The 20863-nt window shown below is 37.6% G+C and overlaps 1 protein-coding gene across 2 annotated transcripts; it reads left to right on the plus strand.

Moving 5' to 3' along the window:
• The first annotated feature begins 401 nt into the window (after window positions 1-401).
• Window positions 402-17002, plus strand: FRG1 (FSHD region gene 1). 2 transcript variants are annotated; one of them, XM_004428775.3, is made up of 9 exons: window positions 403-669; window positions 2709-2779; window positions 5084-5209; window positions 6008-6065; window positions 7731-7845; window positions 10213-10317; window positions 14430-14521; window positions 15050-15160; window positions 16899-17002. In XM_004428775.3, exons 1-9 carry the CDS (start codon window positions 608-610, stop codon window positions 16933-16935), a joined length of 777 nt encoding a protein of 258 aa, XP_004428832.1. In that variant the 5' UTR covers window positions 403-607; the 3' UTR covers window positions 16936-17002. The 2 variants fall into 2 exon arrangements, with proteins under 2 accessions (XP_087274528.1, XP_004428832.1); XM_087418402.1 differs by lacking the exon at window positions 10213-10317 and having other exon boundaries at window positions 402-669.
• Window positions 17003-20863: the final 3861 nt, after the last annotated feature.

The following is a 20863-nucleotide window of genomic DNA, read 5'->3' on the forward strand; positions in this document are numbered from 1 at the left end:
TCCCTAGTCACAACAATACCATAAACTTGTATGGTATTGAAATGGCTTGTAAAGGTGTCCGAGGCCCGGTAACGCGCTGTGCTACTCAGCTACCCCGCCCCGCGCGGGGCGGTCAGGCCCAGGCCGCTGCTTGCAGCACGGCCCCGGGGGGGTTGATTGAGCCCTTCATCCTCCGGCTGATCAAACTGTCGCCCCCTCCCGAGAGCTAGCGGGAGGCTATCTCAAGAGAGGCTCGAGACGCAAACCACGGCTGTTAGCCCCGCCGCGTCCGCCAGAGGGCGCGTCTCCCGGCTCACCTTATTTAGAGATGGCCTGCCTGTCAGGAGTTGTCGAGACCAAGCAAAAGAACGCTGATGTATTTCGGCCCTCTGCGGGTGCCGTAGTCCCGGACGGTAAACAGGAAGTAGAACCCTTTACTCGGGCCGCAGTGTTCGGGTGAAAAAGAGCAGGGATTCAGGAGACACGTCCAGTCGCGCGGTTGCGTACGCTGGCAGGGAGTCGGTACGCCGTGTCAGTTTCTGGGCCTTCGTCGCCCGTTCGTGCTCCAGTCGAGGTATTTTGTCCTGAGCCAGCTCCCGCGTCTTGATACAGAAGTGTCCCCAGAACCATGGCCGAGTACTCGTATGTGAAGTCCACCAAACTCGTGCTCAAGGGAACCAAGGCTAAGAGGTCAGTTCGTGCGGGAGACCCTGCCGCTCTTTGCTGACAGTCCGCCGTCCCCACCGACCCCAACCCCAACCCCAGCCCCGCGCCGGGGCTCCCGGGAGCCGTCGTGTGGGCCCCCAGCCCTGGGCGCGGCCTCTCGTCCGCGGTGGGCGGAGGGGGCGACTCGGTTCCCGGCGGCGCTACACAGCCGGGCAGACGGGCCGCGGAGACGTGTCCTAGCTGTCCGCCCTGAAAAGGGGGGAGGCGGGGGAGCGAGACCAATACCCGGGAGACAGTTCGGGGCCTCTGATGAGGCCGCCCTCCAGACCTCGGCATGGTGGGTTGGCATTAGTCTGATGACCTAGGTCGTATCCTTTATTGGGGATAATTATTTTCACCATGCCTCCCCCCAAATAAAAATTCTTAATTTCTTAATGCAATTTGCTGATGTGAATTTCGATAGAGATGTAGGCTCGAAATCTGGACTCCACCAGTTACTAACGTTGTGACTTGTGGCAAGCTCATTAATATCTTTGAGCTTATGTTTTCTCATTCATAAAGAGGGAGTAATGATACTGTAAAAGGATTGTTATGAGGATGAAATGAGATAGCACGTACAGTAAATAAATAGAGCCAAATGCAAGGAGGAAGTCGTGGTGATTTATGATTATTAGGTTTTTAGGAAAAGGTATCTGCCCACTCGTATCCCCACCTCTTTTTTGACTGGGAGGTTTGCTCGGAGTTGATTGTTCATACAAATATAGAGCATTTCCTCCCGGTCTCAGTGATAAACAGAGTTTTTGGTACTTTTAGGTGAGATGGAAAGAAAATGTCAAGGAACAAGCTGAAGCCACTGCCCTTAAGAATGCTGTGTGGGGGTCTGACATCATGAGGAATCTATCCTCAATAAATCTGAAATTTGTATTGTCTGAACTTACTAGAGGGAGAGAAGAGTCAGCTTCCGAAAACGTACTTTACGATGAAAGCGCAAACAAGTGTGTCTTCTTATGATTATCATAACTGTCGATCATAATTCACACACATGTAGCACTTTCTAGGTGCCAAGAACTGTTTTAAGCATTTGGCATGTTAACTTTTTTATATCACCCTTGGGATTTTTTTTATTACTGAGATATAATTCATATACCTTAAAATTCTCCTTTTTAAAGTAGATCTCAGTGGTTTTTAGTATATTCACAAGGTTCACCACTATCTAGTTGCTGAACATTTTTATCACCTCAAAAGTAAACCCCTTACCCATTAAGCAGTCACTCACCATTCTCCCTTTCCCATAGTCCCTGGCAACCACTGATCTACTTTCTGTCTCTATGAATTTGCCTATTCCGAATATTTCATATACATGGAATATGCAGCCTTTTATATCTGGCTGCTTTTACTTAGCATAATATTCTCAAGGTTCACCTATTTGGTAGCATGAATCAGTACTCATTCCTTTTATGGCTGAATAATATTGCGTTGTATGGGTATGCCACATTTTGTTTATCCATTCATCGATGAACATTTGGGTTGTTTCCACTTTTTGGCTATTATGAATAATGCTGCTATGAATGTTCTACAAGGAGTAGAATTGTTAGGTCATATGGTAACTCTCTGTTTAACTTTTTGAGGAGCCCCAACTATTTTCCAAAGCAGCTGCACTATTTTACATTCTCACCAGCAACGTAGGAAGGTACATATTGACTCTTAATCCTCACAGTAACCTTCAGGGTTGGGTTAAATTTTTATCCTCATTTTATAGGTGGGGAAGCTGCGTCACAGAGAGATGAAGTAGCTTTTCCAAAAATCACAGAGCTAAGTGACAGAATCAGGGTTTAAAACCAGGCAGTCTGGCTCCAGAGTCTGTGCCCTTAACTATAACCCATTTATAGGATCAGAAGCAACTTCTCAATATTAGAAGTAAGAGGTATATCAGTGTAAATCATTATAAATCAATAATTTCTAAATCAATGTACAGCTTAAAAGATTCTTCTAAGATTCCATCTCATGATACTTAATATGCAAAAAATATACCTAAACTGATCTATACAAATTATCTCCTGTAGCAAGAAGAAAAAGAACAAAGAGAAGAAGAGAAAAAGAGAAGACGATGAAGAACCCCAACTTGATATCGTTGGTGAGTCAGTTTTCTATACTTTATTCTGAGAAAAGTTAACGTTGATTGAGATCCCTTTAAAAATACTTTTCTAGTTAGAGATAAGTGGTAAAAAGAAAGTACAAGGAATTTACGACCTATTCATATTTATCTTAAAATGCTCCAGTATTATTGACAGTTGAGGATTCCTGTCATTGTCTTAACACAGTAGACGTCACTGCTGCCTTTTCTTCATTGTCACAGCAAAGCACAGGAGAGAGTAGACATAGCTCCATGATTTAATAGACACCATTAGACTACGTAATAGCCCAGAGACTCTGATACATAATTTTAAAGGCCTGATATAGATAAATATTGTTTAACTAAATGTATTTTAAAAATTATTTTCTTTGAATATTTTAATTGTAGAAGCCAGTGATTTGTATATCCCTAAAAGAAATATATTCACAGTAAAAAATAATTATTTTGTGTACTGTGAAATGAGTGAAAATCTTAATTAAACAAAACAGAACTCCAAGGTAGCCTGTAAATGGTACCAGAAATAAACTGACCCAAACACACTTAACCAGCCTGTTTTCTATTAGTCCTTCTATCCTTTCCACACCTATACTTTAAAGCAATTTATTTCTCTTTTAAAACTTGGCAGGTTTCATTTTGGAATTTCATAAATTATGGCTCCTTTACATTTTATATGAGATGGTATAAAGGTAATGTTCTAGAAGATCTCACTTTTTTTTGAAACAGCAAATCAACACTTCTAAAATTAGGGTAAATATCTTGGGTAGATATCTAGGTGTGGAATTGCTGTGTCAAAGGATAGATGAATATTTAACTATATAAAAAAAACTAGCAAAAATTGTTTAAAGTGGTTGTATCATTTTACACTCCAACCAGGAAAGTATTAAAATTCTTTTATCAGTCTTTTCTCTCAGTATATGGTTTGACTTTTCGTTTTCTTTCTTCTTCTGTTTGTTTTTTTGTGTGTGTGAGGGCCATTAGCCCTATGCTAACATCTGTTGCCAATCCTCCTCTTTTTTTTTTTATTTATTTACTTTTTTTGTGAGGAAGGTCAGCCCTGAGCTAACATCCGTGCCCATCTTCCTCTACTTTATATGTAGGACACCTCACCACAGCATGGCTTGATGATCGGTGCGTAGGTCTGTGCCTGGGATCTGAACCTGCGAACCCCAGGCCGCGAAAGTAGAGCGCACGAACTTAACCACTACACCACTGGGCCAGCCCCCGACTTTTCATTTTCTTAATTTTTTTTTGGTGTTTTTTTGATAAGCATAAGTTTTTTATTTTTATAAATCCCAATTTTTTTTTTCTATTATAGCTACCACCTGATTTCTCCAATCTAAGAGATCTTGGCTTACCCTAAAGGTCACAAAGATATTCTTCTACATTTTCTTTTAGAGGCTTCATAGTTTTGTTTTTTACATTAGGTCTATGACCCATCTCAAATTAATTTTTGGTATGGTGTGAGGTAGGAGTCAAGGTTCCTTTTGGTTTTTTTTCGTGTTGATATCCAGTTGTTCCAGCACCACTGTTGAATAGACTCTCCTTTCCCTGTTAAGCTTCTTTGGTATGTTTGGCAAAAATCAATTGACTTTATATGTGTTGGTCTATTTCTAGACTCTCTCTGTTCCATCGATTTGTCTGTTATTCTTTTGATGTATTCGTCTTGATTACTGTCACTTAATAAAGTCTTGAAATCAGGTGGTGTGATTCCTCCAACTTGATACTTCTTTTTCAAGATTGTTTTCAGTCTTCTAGATCCTTTGCATTTCCATATAAATTTTATAATAAATTTATCACTTTCTGCAATAAAGCCTTTTGGATTTTCTGGGAGAATTGTATTGAATCTAGATCATCTGGGGAGAATCCACTCCCCAGTCAATTGACTCTCAGTAATTTGCAGTTTTCAGTGTAGCAGTTTTACTCATCTTTTTTAAATTCTTAAGTATTTCATAATTTTACACTACTGTAAATAGAATTTTAAAATGTTATTTTCCAATTGTTTGTTGTTAGTATATAGATGAACAGTTGATTTCTGTACGTTGACCTTGTAGTGTGAGGCATTATTAAATTCATGGATTGTTTTAATGTCAGTGTCCTGGTTTTGATATTGTACTGTCAACATCAAAGTTATGCAAGATGTTACCGTTGGGAGAAAGTGAGTAAGGATATATGAGATCTCTCTGTGTTACTTACAACTGCAAAATAAAAAGTTTTTAGAAAGTAAGTTATAACAACGATAGCAACAAGTAAAAACCTTGTCTCAAATCTAAAATATAAATTTTAAATACTGATTTTATTTTTTAGGAATCTGGTGGACAGTAACAAACTTTGGTGAAATTTCAGGAACCATAGCAATTGAAATGGATAAAGGAACCTACATACATGCACTTGACAATGGACTCTTTACACTGGGAGCTCCACATAAGGAAGGTTTGTGTCTGGGGGAAGCGATGGAAGGGGAAAGGCCACTTCAAGTGTACATTTCATGATGTTTGTTCACTCAGGCCCAATTCTAACTAATCTCAAGCATATTCCAAAGGAACGAACCCACTGCATTTGACTCCTCCAACTTTTCCTTCCTCAGTATTGACCAGTTCTTGGCAACTCCCTCATTCCAGTATAAGCATTTGAAAACATGCCGTATAGTCTAGAAGAGTAGTGCTGGAAATCAAAAACAACATGAATAATTGAAATAATAAGTGGAAACAGAAAGAAACCTGGTTGAGTCAAAGGTTTGAATTCCTTTATTCTTCAGACCTTTTGCCAAAACTAACCTGGAGCATCGTTAACAATGTGCAGTTTTCTCATTCTTTTAGCCCGTCAGAAGAAGCACTAATGGGATATGAAGTAGTTAGAAGATAAAAAGCAGTATATTTTGATCTGAATGGCCTTCCCTTGAATAAATTAAAGCATTTAGTTTTTTAAATATTAAGTGCTTATTTGTCTATGTACTACATTTTAAAACACAAAGAGAAAATATCCTGGAAATGACTAAATAAGCATCATGCTGCCCTATCTTCTTAAGTATATAAAGCTAACACTCTAGTTATAAGAAGATAAAATAGATCTTGATACTATGAATACTGTGTACAGTTATATCATAATATCATAATATTCTTACATTTAATTTTAAAAGAAAAAAGCTATTTTTTTAAAGCTAAAGAATATCTTTACATGTTCATTTACGACAAATGTCAAATTTATTTCAAAATGTTTTTTCTCCTGTAGTTGATGAGGGCCCTAGTCCTCCAGAACAATTTACAGCTGTCAAATTGTCTGATTCCAGGTAAGCTTGAATTGAACTATAATTAAAACCTTTTGTTTTTTAATTTAATTTCATTCATTAAAAAATTCTGATATCTGGCTAACTTAAGCCCACGAAGTAATTTTGGTTTAAAAAGCAAAGCAATTTTTTTTGAAAAGTGTATTTTTTGACATTTTTAAAGTATAATGTTATTTATATAACCAGTAGATATTTAGGTATTATTAAATTTCATTTGCAATAACTGTGTCTTTAAAAGAGAATTAAAACTCCAGATACAAGCATACATTATGATTCCTAGCAATATATAATACAATGTTGGAAAAAATGAAGATTAATAATGTCACAGACCAAATAAGATAGAGATTAGAAAGATCATGTGAAGAAAACAAACATAAGACAAAACCTGATCTGATGTTGCTATTGATGTATAAACTGACAGGTCAGAAGTCAAGAGACCAATAGGAGGATAGAAGAAAGGAATATTGTTGAAACCAGCAGAGACTGCTGTAGTCACAAAGACCACAAGAATATTTTACTCACTATTTTTACTATCATTTTATAAGCAGACCATTTTCATTCTCACAATGCAGAAGTACAGAATGATATTTGGGGTATTAGATATGGAAATTGAATTTCAGTGTTATAGTAAGTGGCTACATCAACATGATAATGATTTGTATTATCATTAACCTATAAATGAGTATAAAGTCAGTGTCTTGGCATCACAGGGGATTGGTAAGTTAAAATATTAGAAATCATATTTTTTCTTTAAAAAATCACATTAAGATGATTATTTTTATACTTTCTTTGAGTGGCCAATAAGTATTGTGAAAGACTTTTAAAGAATAAAAGCAGAAGACAAATTAATAAACACAAACTTCTTTACAATTGAAAACTAAAAACATTATAAACAAAATAAATAGACAAATGAGAATATTTGCAACAGCCTTAATAGGGAATGAGTTTTTACTCTTTGTATGTATGTACAGGATTTATAACATTAGGAAAAACAATAAAACCCTAATAGAAAAATGGACAAAAAGATAATTTAAACTAAAAAGGAAAAGAAAAGAAGTACAAATGTCACTCACAATAATAAAATGCGTTACTACTTTTCCCATATCAGATTTTCTAATTTTTTTTTTTTTTAAAGGTGTAATGTTAGCAGGTCTATGGTAAAAAGATAGTCTTTTAATTTGAGGTGAGAATGTAAGTTGATAGAAATTTTTTCTGGAAAGCAGTTTGACAGCATGTAATAGGAGCTTTAAAGTTCATAGTCTCTGGTCCAATAATTTCCCTTCCAGGAATATCTTCTAAGGATAAATCAGCAATTTTAAGTACAGAAAAGATAACAGCAGCACTATTTATAATAGCAGAAAAAATAAATTTTAATACATCTATAATAGAACATTATATATCCATTAAAAGTAGTGTATTTGAAGAATAATGAATTTGGAAAATGTTTGCTACATAATATATAATGCTTGTATTAAAAAGCAGAATATAAAATTGTATATATAAAACTACACTGTCCAATATGGTAGCCACTAGTCACTTGTGGCTTTTGAATTTGGACTATGGCTAGTCTGAATTTTTACATGCACACACATACACATTATTTTTATGTTCCATATTTAATTTTCTTTCTCTCAGTTTTTAACATTTATCTATTTTATTAATCTGGAGAATTGCCCTGAAGTCTGGCTATGGAAAATACCTTGGTATAAACTCAGATGGACTTGTTGTTGGGCGTTCAGATGCAATTGGACCAAGAGAACAATGGGAGCCAGTCTTTCAAGATGTAAGTGCTATTATTGTTTATAAAAGCTTCCTGTCAATGTAAGAGAAAGTCTTTCACAGTCACTGAGAGCATATATTCTAAAAAAACAAAAAAAGTAAAGTGTAATAATATAATGCATTAAATTGGAAAAAACACGATATGAACCCATAACTTTAAAGATCTCAAAGAATGTGCAACAAAAATAGCAGTAGTACTTTTGTCCACTGTCATTTCTGTACACCCTGAGTGCCTAGATTTAGGTCTCTCATTTTTCATTAAAGAACCAGGACTCCTCACAGGATAATGAATTTTACGTGCTAGGGCAGGAAAACAGTTCAGGAATATCTTCTTAGTAGCAGAAATGATGGATGCTTTCAAAAACTTTAGGGACTGTGGTAAGAGGACAATGGAGTAAGCCTAAGGAGATGGCCACTGGCCAGGTTGTGACAGTTTGTACATGAAATAATAAACAATCATAGTGATGGTTCATTGAAATCAATTTAGTCTGTAAACATCTTTGCATTCATAATGAAACTCAAAGGGAAAAGCAAATAGTGTACAAAAAGTTTTAATACAAAAGAAAGAAGAATTGATTTTTATTAATTTTAATAAGTAGGCAATTCGCAATATATGGGTATTTTTTTTGTTAGGTCTGTGTCTGTTTATTCAGAATACATAAGTTCCTTTTTCTGTTTGTGTAAGCAATAAGATTGAACAAAAATATAGGAGAGCTAAACAATCTCCGAAAAGTAGATACTACATCAAGAACAGGAAGGACCAGTGGGCACCAGGAAGAGGAGTTTGGTAGTTGTGTAGCACGAGTGGTAATATACAATAACGAATTCAAAAGAGGATCCAGCTGTGTTTTCCAAGATGATAAATTAGCCAAGCATCTCCCCAAAAACAGGAATTACTTAGACTCATTCCTTCATCCCCTAGGATAAAAATCTCTGGGTCAATAACTTTCAAACTTTTTTGACCCCAATCCAGTGAGAAAAACATTTTTACATTGCAGCCCAGTACACACATATGTATAACTAAAGCAAAAGTTGTACTTAACGATACTTACTTATCTATGTGTTGTGCACTCTGATATTTTCTATTTTACCTCTCTTTCTGTGTCTTTTTTTTTCAGTACTGGTCATGACCCACTAAATTGATTTTATGACCCACTAATAGGTTATAACCCCTTCTAGATGATCCTCCCACTATAATGAGACACTTATGAGAAAAATTATATCAACAGAAAAAACCAGTATATCATAAGACCAGGGTGTGAGTCAGATACTACCACTCATACAGAACTCTAGAGAAGTTCATTTCACTTTATTTTTTGGGGAAGATGCTAAGTTTTAATAATTTAGATTTAAATAAAGAGAGACTTAAAAGTCCCTGATGTAGCAGGTAAAACTTAATTGCCAAAAGAGACTGAGCCGAATGATCGGCAGCACAGGTTTAAATCTCCTTGGACTATACAGCCATATCCAGGCTCACCGAGAGTCATCCAGGTGACATTTCTGTCACCAGCCCTTGCCACCTTGAAATGGAAATTAAATTAAATCCATGTTATTAGCACTTTTGTAACAAGACATTTTGTAATGATTGTATTTGTGAATTTTTTTCCTGATGTTTAAGGTATTCAAAGTTTTCCAAAAGAGTCAACTGTATACAAGTTATAATTAAACCTTGTATTTGTTAGGGGAATTTAATCAAATCTATAATCTAGATTTAGATACACAAGAAAATTAGTTTTCAAAGTTTTGTTTTTTAGAATGAGTATAATACATTGAGCATTAAACAACTAAAAAGAGTATGAACATTTCTTTCCACACACAAAAGTCCCTCAGACATTGATGGGCCAGCCCCGGTGGCAGAGTGGTTAAGGTCGGCACACTCCACCTCGGCAGCCCGAGTTCAGTTCCTGGGCACAGACCCTCACCACTCATCTGTCAGTGGCCATGTTGTGGCGACGGCTCACATACAAAAAGAGGAAGATTGGCAGCAGATGTTAGCTCAGGGCAAATCTTCCTCAGAAAAAAAAAATTAAAAAGTCCCTCAGACATTGATTCTTAAAGTTCTGAGCAGTAAATTCAAAAGCACCAAATGTATTTTCTAATCATAGAGAAAAATTTTACTTAAGACACTACTATTTGAGTAAATTATTGTGCATACTAAAAATATTTATTACGGTTATCCTTGAGTAGTAAGATTATAGGTGATTTTGGTTTTCTTTTCTATATATTTTTTTTTATTTTTCAGGTTTTCTCCAGATTCTCTTTTCCTGATTACCTTTAGTTTCGGGGGGAAAATTAATTTGGTCTCGAGACTTAAGAATTCTTTTGCAGCTATTCTCATAACTGTATTTTGTTGTTATTTTGTTTTGTTTAGGGTAAAATGGCTTTATTGGCCTCCAATAGCTGCTTTATTAGATGCAATGAAGCAGGCGATATAGAAGCAAAAAGTAAAACAGCAGGAGAAGAAGAAATGATAAAGGTAATCAGGACATTTTTCTATAGACTACTACCTGTCACATACGTGATGTGCCTACGTCTCTCTAAAATGTTGAATCATTTAGTATCACTTGAGAGATTTAATTCATAGGTTTTTATACTATGCTCCAAATAAGCTTTATTTTTAATTATAAATCCCATAACCGATGGCTTGTTTGTACCACGTGGTAGAGAAATCACTACATTTATGAGCTACCTTGCTATTATCTCCATGCATTAGTATCTTTTTCTGCGTAGTTCCACATGCTTTTTAGGCCTATGTTTTCTTTTTTTTCTTGACTGCATTTTAAAATTTAATTTTTTAAATAGATGATTCATTCACATGGTTCAAAATTTTAAAAATATAAGCATATAAATGTAAGCGTATGTCTCTCATCTTTCTATAGCCTTCTAAAGTTTCTTTATAAAAATATGAATGTTTGTAATTTTCTACTTCTTTACACTAAAGTTAACCTCCTGTACACACTCTTTTAGACCTCAGTTTTTTCCCTTAACATTGTATCCTGAAGATTTTCCCTTATCATTACGTAGAAAGTTATCTCTTTTCTTTTAACGGCTACATAATATTCCATTTTAGGGATGTGGCATAATTTATTTAATCGGTTCCTTATAAATGGAAATTTAGGTTATTTCCAGGCTTTTGCTCTCACAGACAATGCTGCAGCACAGAACTTGAATATGCATTGTTTTGTTAGGTGTGCAAGCATACCTGAGGAGAAATCCCCAGAAGCAGAATTACAGGGTCAAGGGGTGTATGCATTTGTAGTGTCATTAGATACTGCCAGATTGCCCTCCAGAGGGCTTGTGCTAACTTACACTCCCACCAACATGTATGGGAATGTTACTTTAATACTTGAGCATCTATGTTGCTAGTCACTATATAAAATATATAAAAGTCATAGCAGAACTTCAGAGCTTTAGCCCTCAAATTCTGGATCTTTTGATGAATAAGTAAAAGTGTTCTTTTTTTTTTTTGAGGGAGATCAGCCCTGAGCTAACATCCGTGCTAATCCTCATCTTTTTTTGCTGAGGAAGACCGGCTCTGGACTAACATCCATTGCCAATCCTCCTCCTCTTTCTCCCCAAAGCCCCCCAGTAGATAGTTGTATGTCATAGTTGCACATCCTTCTAGTTGCTGTATGTGGGACGTGGCCTCAGCATGGCCGGAGAAGCAGTGTGTCGGTGCGCGCCCGGGATCCGAACCCAGGCTGCCAGTAGTGGAGTGCACGTGCCCAACCGGTAAGCCACCGGGTCGGCCCATAAAAGTCTTCTTTACATGAGGAGAAACATGAAGCACGTAAAACAAATGTTCTTTAATTTGATATCAGTCATTAAGCTGGAAATAAAAGTTCCTTATTCCAGGCTGAATTCCCTAATCTTGTTCTTTGTTTTACTTCATTGTAAAAGTGGTACAGACATCTCCATATCAAGATAAAATTCTAATTAAAATTGCAAAGTAGATAAATCAGGTGGAATTTGATGAAGGCCTTTAAGGCTTAATTTTTTAAGCTTAACAAATTAAGTCACTTATCTTTAATGAAAAACATACACCAGGATGAGTCTAAAGAATAACTACCGTCTTCTTGATGCATAATTTTTATTTTTCTTGGCATCCCATCCCAGTACTGAGAATTCAGAACCTTACCTAATTTCTTTCTTGGGGAGTCACAGGTTCCGGCTAGTCTAATCCACATTTGCTGTGTGTAATGCATTGAGGGCCGGAGTGGAAGGCTCAAAGAAATGGGGGGAAAAAATGCCTTTTATAAAGTGATCTTAATCCTTATAAATAAAGCATAAAAATCTGTTACAGTTTTTTTCTACTACCAGTATAATTTAAAAGCGTCTATCAAGGATCTGTACATGCTTCGTGTTAAATTTCATGTCACGTATTTGATTTTATTTTTAAAATGTTCTTGATTTTCATAATACTCAGTTTTACAGTCTTTTAGTGTTCTTTTTATTGTGAAAAATATCACTAATATTTTTAAATCATACCACCAGTAACTCTTTATTTCATCATTTGGAATTGATTGATGGAGAAAGGAATACCAAACAACACAGGAATTAGGAATTTCACTGTATCTTCCACAGTTTTCTCAAATGGCCAGTCTCAAATAATTTCATTGCCAGTCTCAAATGATTTCAAATCTAAAACTTAGATTTTCTTTTGTTTTATTTTGAAAAACATTAGTCATGATATTTTTCAATTACATAAACAAACTAAAGCCGGTAGCTGCAGGCACTCTGCTGAATGCAGCACATGCATCATCATCTTTTTTTTGTTTTTCCTGAGGAAGATTCACCCTGAGCTAACATCTGTGGCCAGTCTTCCTGTATTTTGTATGTGGGTCGCCGCCACAGCACGGCCACCAACAAGTGGTGTAGATCCGTGCCTGGGAACCGAACCCCGGGCCGCCAAAGCGGAGCACGCCGAACTTAACCACTAGGCCATGGGGCCGGGCCCTGTATCGTCTTCTTTATTCTTCATAATGTTCCTGTGCGAGAGCAATTATTATCTTAACTTTACAGACGGGAAACAGCCTTTACCCTCCTTACACCCTCACCTGTTTTGATCAGTCACTTCATGAAAGTCACACAGCTCGATATGGTAGAGAGGAGATGTGTACCCAGGCCGAAGTGACTCTAGAAACTACTCTTACATTCCACACCACACTGCTTCTCAGGAAACAGGTCATTAGAAAAATGCTGATGGATTTCTGACTTACCTATTTTAAATCTTATTTATATTTAGTGTTATCGTATCATGTTTATTTTGCATGTGCATTACATTATAAAAGCATGGTTGTTGAAGACAGACAATGCAGCTGCATTACGTTGCACTTCTACAGAAAAAAAAACACTATGCTGTATTTATCATTAATTACAGCCGTGTTTATATGAAGTAACTGCAGATTTCCCTGGGTCTGTTTGGTTAGTCAGGCACCTGGAACTCTGAGCAGTGATAATCCAGGACTCTTTCCGCCTTGCCATGTACATCGCAGGCTCTGATAGTCTGTCAGCCATCCACTGTTATGGCCCAGCCTTATCTACCAGAACACATTCCCTCCTGCTAAAAGCAGTATTGTAGTGTTGTCACAGGCCCTGGCCATGAATCTCCCAGGTCTTCTACAACTCCTCTAACCAAAACTGTTACACGCATATTGTTGGCACTCTCATTATTGTCACCACTTTCTAAGCAGTCTTGGAGCCACAGAGATCACTTGGGACTTGTAGGTCCTTTGGGTTGCAAATTGCCAGTTCCACGGGCCTGAATTCTGTCCCCTTCCTTGCCCTACTCAGTTGATCCTAATTGCTGTATCAGTATCAATTAGTTTATGGCATGTGATAGTAAATATCTGTCAAAACTTAAGGAGGATTTGAAAGGGGTGGATTCCAATTAGGTAAAAACAAATTGTGGGGACCGGCCCCATGGCATGGCAGTTAGGTGTGCAAGCTCTGCTGCTGGCAGCCTGGGTTCAGATCCCGGGCGCGCACCAATGCACCACTTGTCCGGCCATGCTGTGGCAGTGTCCCACATAAAGTGGAGGAAGATGGGCACAGATGTTAGCCCAGGGCCAGTCTTCCTCAGCAAAAAGAGGATTGGCATGGATGTTAACGCTCAGGGTTAATCTTCCTCACAAAAAAAAACAAATTGTGTTAAAAGTGTTAATGCATTTGGTAATAGCCCATGCAAAGGAAAATAGCTACCATCTTAAACTTTCAATGTTATAAAATAAACACTGCCAGGGATAATTTGATCCTACTGTATTTACTTTGAGGCCAAAGTTAAATTAGTTAAATTATCGCCTAATTGCTCAGCAGGATCTGATCTATAAAATGTTTTTCAAATAATTTTCTCTATAGTGTTTCTGATGCAGTGGCTCTAGAGAAACATATAATGGCAATTATTTATATAAATTATATATATAAAAATAACACATGTCTAGAACCTGTCTTTTTCTGGATCTAATTGCTATGTTAATTGTTTTCTTCTTTTGCCTAGGAAATCACCTAGAATGTTCTTGTGTAATAAGTAAAGTGGGGAAGGGGAAAGATAAATGTGTAACCTGTTGGATTCTCATCTCCAATATCCAGATTAGATCTTGTGCTGAAAGAGAAACTAAGAAAAAAGATGATATTCCAGAAGAAGACAAAGGAAATGTCAAACAGTGTGAAATCAATTATGTGTACGTATTCTTTTCCTTTTAGATCTACAGATTTTGTCAGTGAAGCGCTTCTCAAGGCGTCTAAAATAAAATACCTGAAGGACGAGAAGAGGCAACATAATGTAGCCTGTAGGACAGAGCACTGAGCTGAATGCTTTTCTTTTGTCAAGGCTTCAGTTTTCCTAATTATCCTGCTAGCTTTCAAAGGTGAAGTCACTCGGGTTAGTCTGTTCTCCCTGTTCATTAACAGGATGGCTGTAACTTGTCGGTACATGATGCCAGCCGCATGCTGTTCCATAGGCAGGACACAGGGGACTCCAGCCAACGTTCCCTGGTGGAAGTGGGGCTTTGAAGAGCTGCCCAGACAACTGCCCTCTTGATAGTGGGCACTAACCTTGTCTTTGTAGTTGAAAAGCTGTATGTTATTAAAGAAAGACAATTAGATTTTTTTTAAGTAAATGAAAACCTTTTAAAATATTTGTAAGTTCATCAGTAAACATGTATAACCAAAGCTTGAGATATTTTTTAAGAAAGACATTTTCTTAACAGAAAGAAATTTCAGAGCTTCCAAGACCACAAACTTAAAATAAGTAAAGAAGACAGTAAAATTCTTAAAAAGGCCCGGAAAGATGGATTTCTGCATGAAACGCTTCTGGACAGGTCGGTATATTTTTACTTATTCCCAACTATTTTCAATAGCCAATAGAAGTGGTGTGTATAAAACCAAAGTTCTTTTTAAGTTACTATGGCTTTCTCAAGTTTTTATCTTTCTTTCTAATTTGTGAATGTGGTAATAGTGCCTAAAAAGGACATCATAAGTCTTAGAGAAGATCACCAAGAAAGAATATCTAAAAATAGCCAGATTCTAAGTAATTATATATTTTGTTGTAAGAAATTCAGGTTTGACTGAAACTACTTCATAAATTTATTTACCATCATCCTTTTATAACTATTAGAACCAGGGCTAGAAAGAAGTAGTTTGACTAATTTCAAAATTCTGTGGATTCTATTAGAGTAGTACAGGTTCCTAAAAATGAGATAATAGATAGATCAATGTATATATAGATCAGTTTAAAAATAACTAAGTGTAAAAATTAAATAAATGAAATTGAAGCACTTTTATTAAGTTGGATTCAGAAGTGTGCAGGATATTTATCATAGCACATTATTAATATTTATTACTATTCCTACTTAGGTAAGTAATGTCCTAGATTTACAACATAAAAAAATGAGTAGAGGAGCCAGCCAGGTCGCATAGTGGTTAAGTTCACACACTCTGCCTCAGCAGCCCGGGATTCACAGGTTCAGATCCCAGGTGCGGACCTACCCACTGCTCATCAAGCCATGCTGTGGCGGCGTCGCATATACAAAATAGAGGAAGATTGGCATAGATGTTAGCTCAGGGACAATCTTCCTCAAGCAAAAAAGAGGAAGATTGGAGGGGCTGGCCCAGTGGCATGGTGGTTAAGTGCACGCGCTCTGCTTCAGCAACCCAGGATTCACAGGTTCAGATCCCGGGTGCGGGCCAACGCACTGCTTGTCAAGCCATGCTGTGGTGGCATCCCATATAAAGTAGAGGAAGATGGGCACGAATGTTAGCCCAGGGCCAATCTTCCTCAGCAAAAAAGAGGAGGATTGGCAGCAGATGTTAGCTCAGGGCTAATCTTCCTCACAAAAAAAGAGGAGGAAGATTGGCAATGGATGTTAGCTCCTGGCCAATCTTCCTCAGGAAAAAAAAATGAGTAGAAAGGTTTAGCTATGAGCTTACAACTATAAATCAAATAAGTGCCAAATGGAAAGAGAATTTGGTAAACTCCTGCCACTCATTCAAGTCCTATGTTGCAAAATTAGTCTTAAAACATTTCTTCACATTGCTTTATAAGACAATGCTTAATTATATATTTCCTGTTAATTAATTGATCAAGTTACCTGAAGTCTGTAAATTTTGTAAGAATTTTTTCCAGCTGAGCAAATTAGCATGTATATAGTCCTAAGAAATCAAGAATGATATATAAAAAATAATTAAGATATAGACTCAAAAGAAATAGAATAAGGTCTATGCCCTGTAAGTTTTATCGCTTATGAAAAGACAACATCACCACCCTGTTAAATAGAAGTTTAGGGCATGCTTCAAGTCAGAGGTAATTAAAATTGCTATTGTGAATTCAAAAAGCTCTTAGGCAACATTTATTAAAGATTAGGAAAAGACTTTCATAAGAACAGAGTTATTTAGTATGAAACATAAAATTGAAAAGTAAAATTTTAATTAAAGTATGGTGTGGTAATGTAATAACCAAAATTGAGAACAATTTTTAACCATGAGTGTATATTTAGTAGCAGTTGACTGTGTGGTATGTTTTCATAGGCTAATTTTTATTATTTGTCTTTGTTTAAACAGGAGAGCCAAATTGAAAGCTGATAGATACTGCAAATGACTGGACGTTTTGTTTCTGTCTTCTTTTGTTTTTTTCTGAATAAATCAGTGGAAGTGTTTTTACAGAATTCTTGGGCTGTTATGGAATTATTGCTGAACTAGTAGCTAGGTTAACCAAAATTAATCAAGTTTAATCAAGATTCTCCATGGATGTACTTTTTAGTTAACTGCAGTGTTTCACATGGAAATGAAACTTAGAGTTCACACTTAAAATGACACAGCATTTTTTTCTTTTCTGGATTTCCTGTCATAAAGCATGAGGTGCTCCTCTATGAAACTGATGCTTCCTGTGCATCTTGTGGGATCCATCTTATTGCTTTACATCTGACTTGACTGTACTGGATACAATAGATACTTAATCAGTACCTTTAAAAGGAAGTTCGGAACTCCCAATCCAGTCAGTCACCAAGGCTTTGATTCTACGTCTTAAATATTGCCCAAGTCACACACAGCCAAACAGATACCAGAACAAGGGGGCTGGGCAGAGAGAAGAAATCAGGTATTAGGCAATGAGATGGTAACAGGAAACCTTACAAAAGAGCAAGTAGGCTGAAACGGAGCAGAAGAGCACTTAGGACAGTTTAGCCACAATGGGTATGTATGTAATGCAAGCATACTCACTTATGGGATGGGATGGGAGCTATTAAAGAGAGTCAGACATTAAGCATTGCTGAGGCTGTTTTATTCCTAGCCTGTCTCATTCTGAGTTCCTGAACACAGTATTCCAGATGTCATTGAACCCTGTGAGCATTCCAGATCCAAGTTGTGTATCAGATGCCTGGACTTCACCACTGGAAATTCTGCTTCAGAAGGACTGAGACTGGCTGAGGCATCTGGATGTTTTTACAATTCCATGTTGATTCTGATGCACAGCTGGGATTGAGACCTGGCCTGGGCTGCCAGACCCTGTCTATTTCTCAGCCTTTATTCCATCTGTCACCAACTCTAGAGTTACATAGCCCATCTACAGCAAGGTAGCTTATCAACCTTATCAATATCAACCTTCTACAGGAACTCCTGCTGTAGATCTAGCCCTAACTTGGCCCTCCAGTTCCAGTAGCTGGACATTCCCCCATCTCATGTTCTCCTTCTTCTGATCCTTGGATTGGGAACATGCTTACTACTCTGATCCCCCAAAACAGTGGTTCTCAACCAGGGGCTGTTTTTCCTCCCAGGGGACATTTTGCAATGTCAAGACATTTTTGCTTGTCACAACTGGGAGAGGGGGTGCTGCTGGCATCTAGAGGGTTAGAGACTAGGGATGCTGCTAAACATCCCCTACAATGCACAGGACAGCAGCCCCCCACAACAAAGAATTATCCAGCCCCAAATGCAAATAGTGCCAAGGTTGTGAAACCTGCCCTAGGACTTTGTCTATTCCTTGCTTCTGCCAGCTCCCCAGCCCATAAAAATCAACAGTAGTTCAAATTTATATACATAAGAATTGCCTAGGGTACCTGTAGATTTCCAAGACCCATTCTTAGAGATGTGGGCTTAGCAAGGCTAGAATTGGGCCCCCAAATTGACATTTTAACAAGCACTCCAGGTAATTCTGAAGCAAGTGATCTGAACCACTTTGAGAAACACTACCCTCAAGAGGTTGAACTCTTGCTTCCAATACTAGTGGTACCTGAGACCATCTGCCAGCTGACTGATTTCCATGAAACTAACATTCTGCCTGCCTGAATTTCTGAACATAGTGTGTTCCTGGATTCCTTGTCACCATGCTCACCCTCATGTTCCCCCGGTTCCTGCCTTCATTCCAAAGAGCAGAACTAATTACAGGTCTTGGCAACTAGGAAGATACAGATTAAAAATCTGCATTGTCTGCCTTCGTGGAGTTTATATGCTAGTGAAGGAGGACAGCAAATGAATAAAAAATCGCAAGTAATAGGTAGGTGTTCCTTCCCTGTTTCTATCATTGCGCTTTATACAAACCCCCGTTATAGCACTGAAGTCAGTGGGAGAGTGGCAGAGATCAAGAATGAATGCATCAGGGCCAGCCCGGTGGCGTAGTGGTTAAGTTCATGTGCTCTGCTTTGGTGGCCTGAGGTTCGCAGGTTCGGGTCCCGGGCACAGACCTACACAATACTTATCAAGCCATGCTGTGGGTGGCGTCCCATATAAAGTAGAGGAAGATGGGCATGCATGTTAGCCCAGGGCCCATCTTCCTCAGCAAAAAGAGGATTGGCAACAGATGTTAGCTCATAGCTAATCTTCCTCACCAAAAAAGAACAAGAATGCATTTAAATATTGTCATCTGGTCCACGTTTTTCCATCTTGTGTCATGAGAAATTTTATTTAAAGCACTATCAAAATCAAGATACATTCTGGCCAAGCATTCCCCTGATTTACCAGCCTAGTGATCTTATCAAAAAGAAGGTTATAGATAATAAAAGCACTAACAAAAGGAAAAGCTCCCCACACCCAATTTTGACTGCTCACATTTTTCAGATTAGATAATTTCAATTTTTCTGTCTTCAAGTTCACTGACTCACTCTTTTACCGTCTCCACACTGTGTTAAACCCAGCTGGTGACGTTTTAGTTTCAGACACTATTTTTCACTTCTAGAATCCATTTGATTCTATTATTATTGTTATGGTTATAGTTTCTTTTTCTCTGCTGAAATTTCCTATCCATTCATTACAAGGTTTTCTTTGTTTTTTTGGGGGGCCAGGGGGGTTGTTTTTGTTGTGGGGCAGAGTTATAATAGCTGCCTTAAAAATCCTTGTGTACTAATCCCAACATCTGGGTCATCTTGGGGTCAGTCTATTCTTTTGAGTATGTTTCTTCTTATGTCTGATATAATTAGATTGTATCCCGACCATTGTGAATAATACATTGTAGAAACTATGGGTTCTGTTTTGTTCCTCTGAAGAATTTTTGTTTTTTTTGTTTTGTAGGCAGTTAACTTAGTTGATCTCAAGCTCCAAATTCTGTCTCTCTGGCAGTGGGCAACAGCTGAAATCTCTGTTCAGTTCTCTTTGTTTTTTAGCTGGCTGCAGAAGTCTGCCCCAAGGGTGTGAGGATCAGTGAGAGATGTGAGCAGTGTGGCTACTCTGTGGCTGTCTCCTTTTCAGGATTTCTCCTCACTGCCCAGATTCTTTGGTCACTCTGAACTCTGTCCTCTGATTCCTCAACTAGAAAGACTTAAGATTTCCTTATGAATTTTAATTACTCTTAGTGGCCCTGCCTGGGGCCTGCCCTAAGTTGAGAATATGTTAAAAATACGATTTCCTTCTTACTAGAGTTGACTCCCCTCAGGTTTCTGCATGCTTTTGGTCACTCTCTGTTACCGTTAGATAATTTTTAATATTTTGTCCAAAGTTTAATTTTTAGTGTGTGAGAGGATTTAGTAGAAGCTACTCCACCATGACCTGCTCAAACTCTTATTAGCTCCTTGCCCTTTCCTCCCCAAATTAAGAACCTGCCTAGGCTTTCCTAGATACAGATACAAAACAACATCCTACGGAAAGAGGTTAATAAAGACATCATTAAAATAAATAAATACATTCATACATCTTAAAATATAGGCCTGAATTCCTAAAAAAGACTCATTGAACCAGATGACCCAGCACCCGCCCAAATACTATGGAGTTCCTGGCTCAGCCCTAGTGTAGACGCTAATCAGTCCATGGCTTCAGCTCACTATAGCAGGAATTATATTTATTCAGTTATTCTAAACTCTTACGACACAAAGGAACATATTAAAATATGCTGGCGCAATACCGTATTTTATTAACCAAATTATTATGACATAGTTTTCATAAGTGGGATAGGAAAACATCAAAAGTGACGTTCTTTTCATGATAGTGTTCCTTTACACTACTGTCATAATCAGTAATATTAGCCTGAGGGGCTTAATGCAGGGAAGCTCCATTATAATTTTTTCAGGCTCACAGGTGTTGAAATCCATTTCATTTAATGA

Source organism: Ceratotherium simum, chromosome 28, assembly GCF_057802395.1.
Source record: "Ceratotherium simum simum isolate JZ-2026a chromosome 28, ASM5780239v1, whole genome shotgun sequence".
NCBI classification, from domain to species: domain Eukaryota; kingdom Metazoa; phylum Chordata; class Mammalia; order Perissodactyla; family Rhinocerotidae; genus Ceratotherium; species Ceratotherium simum.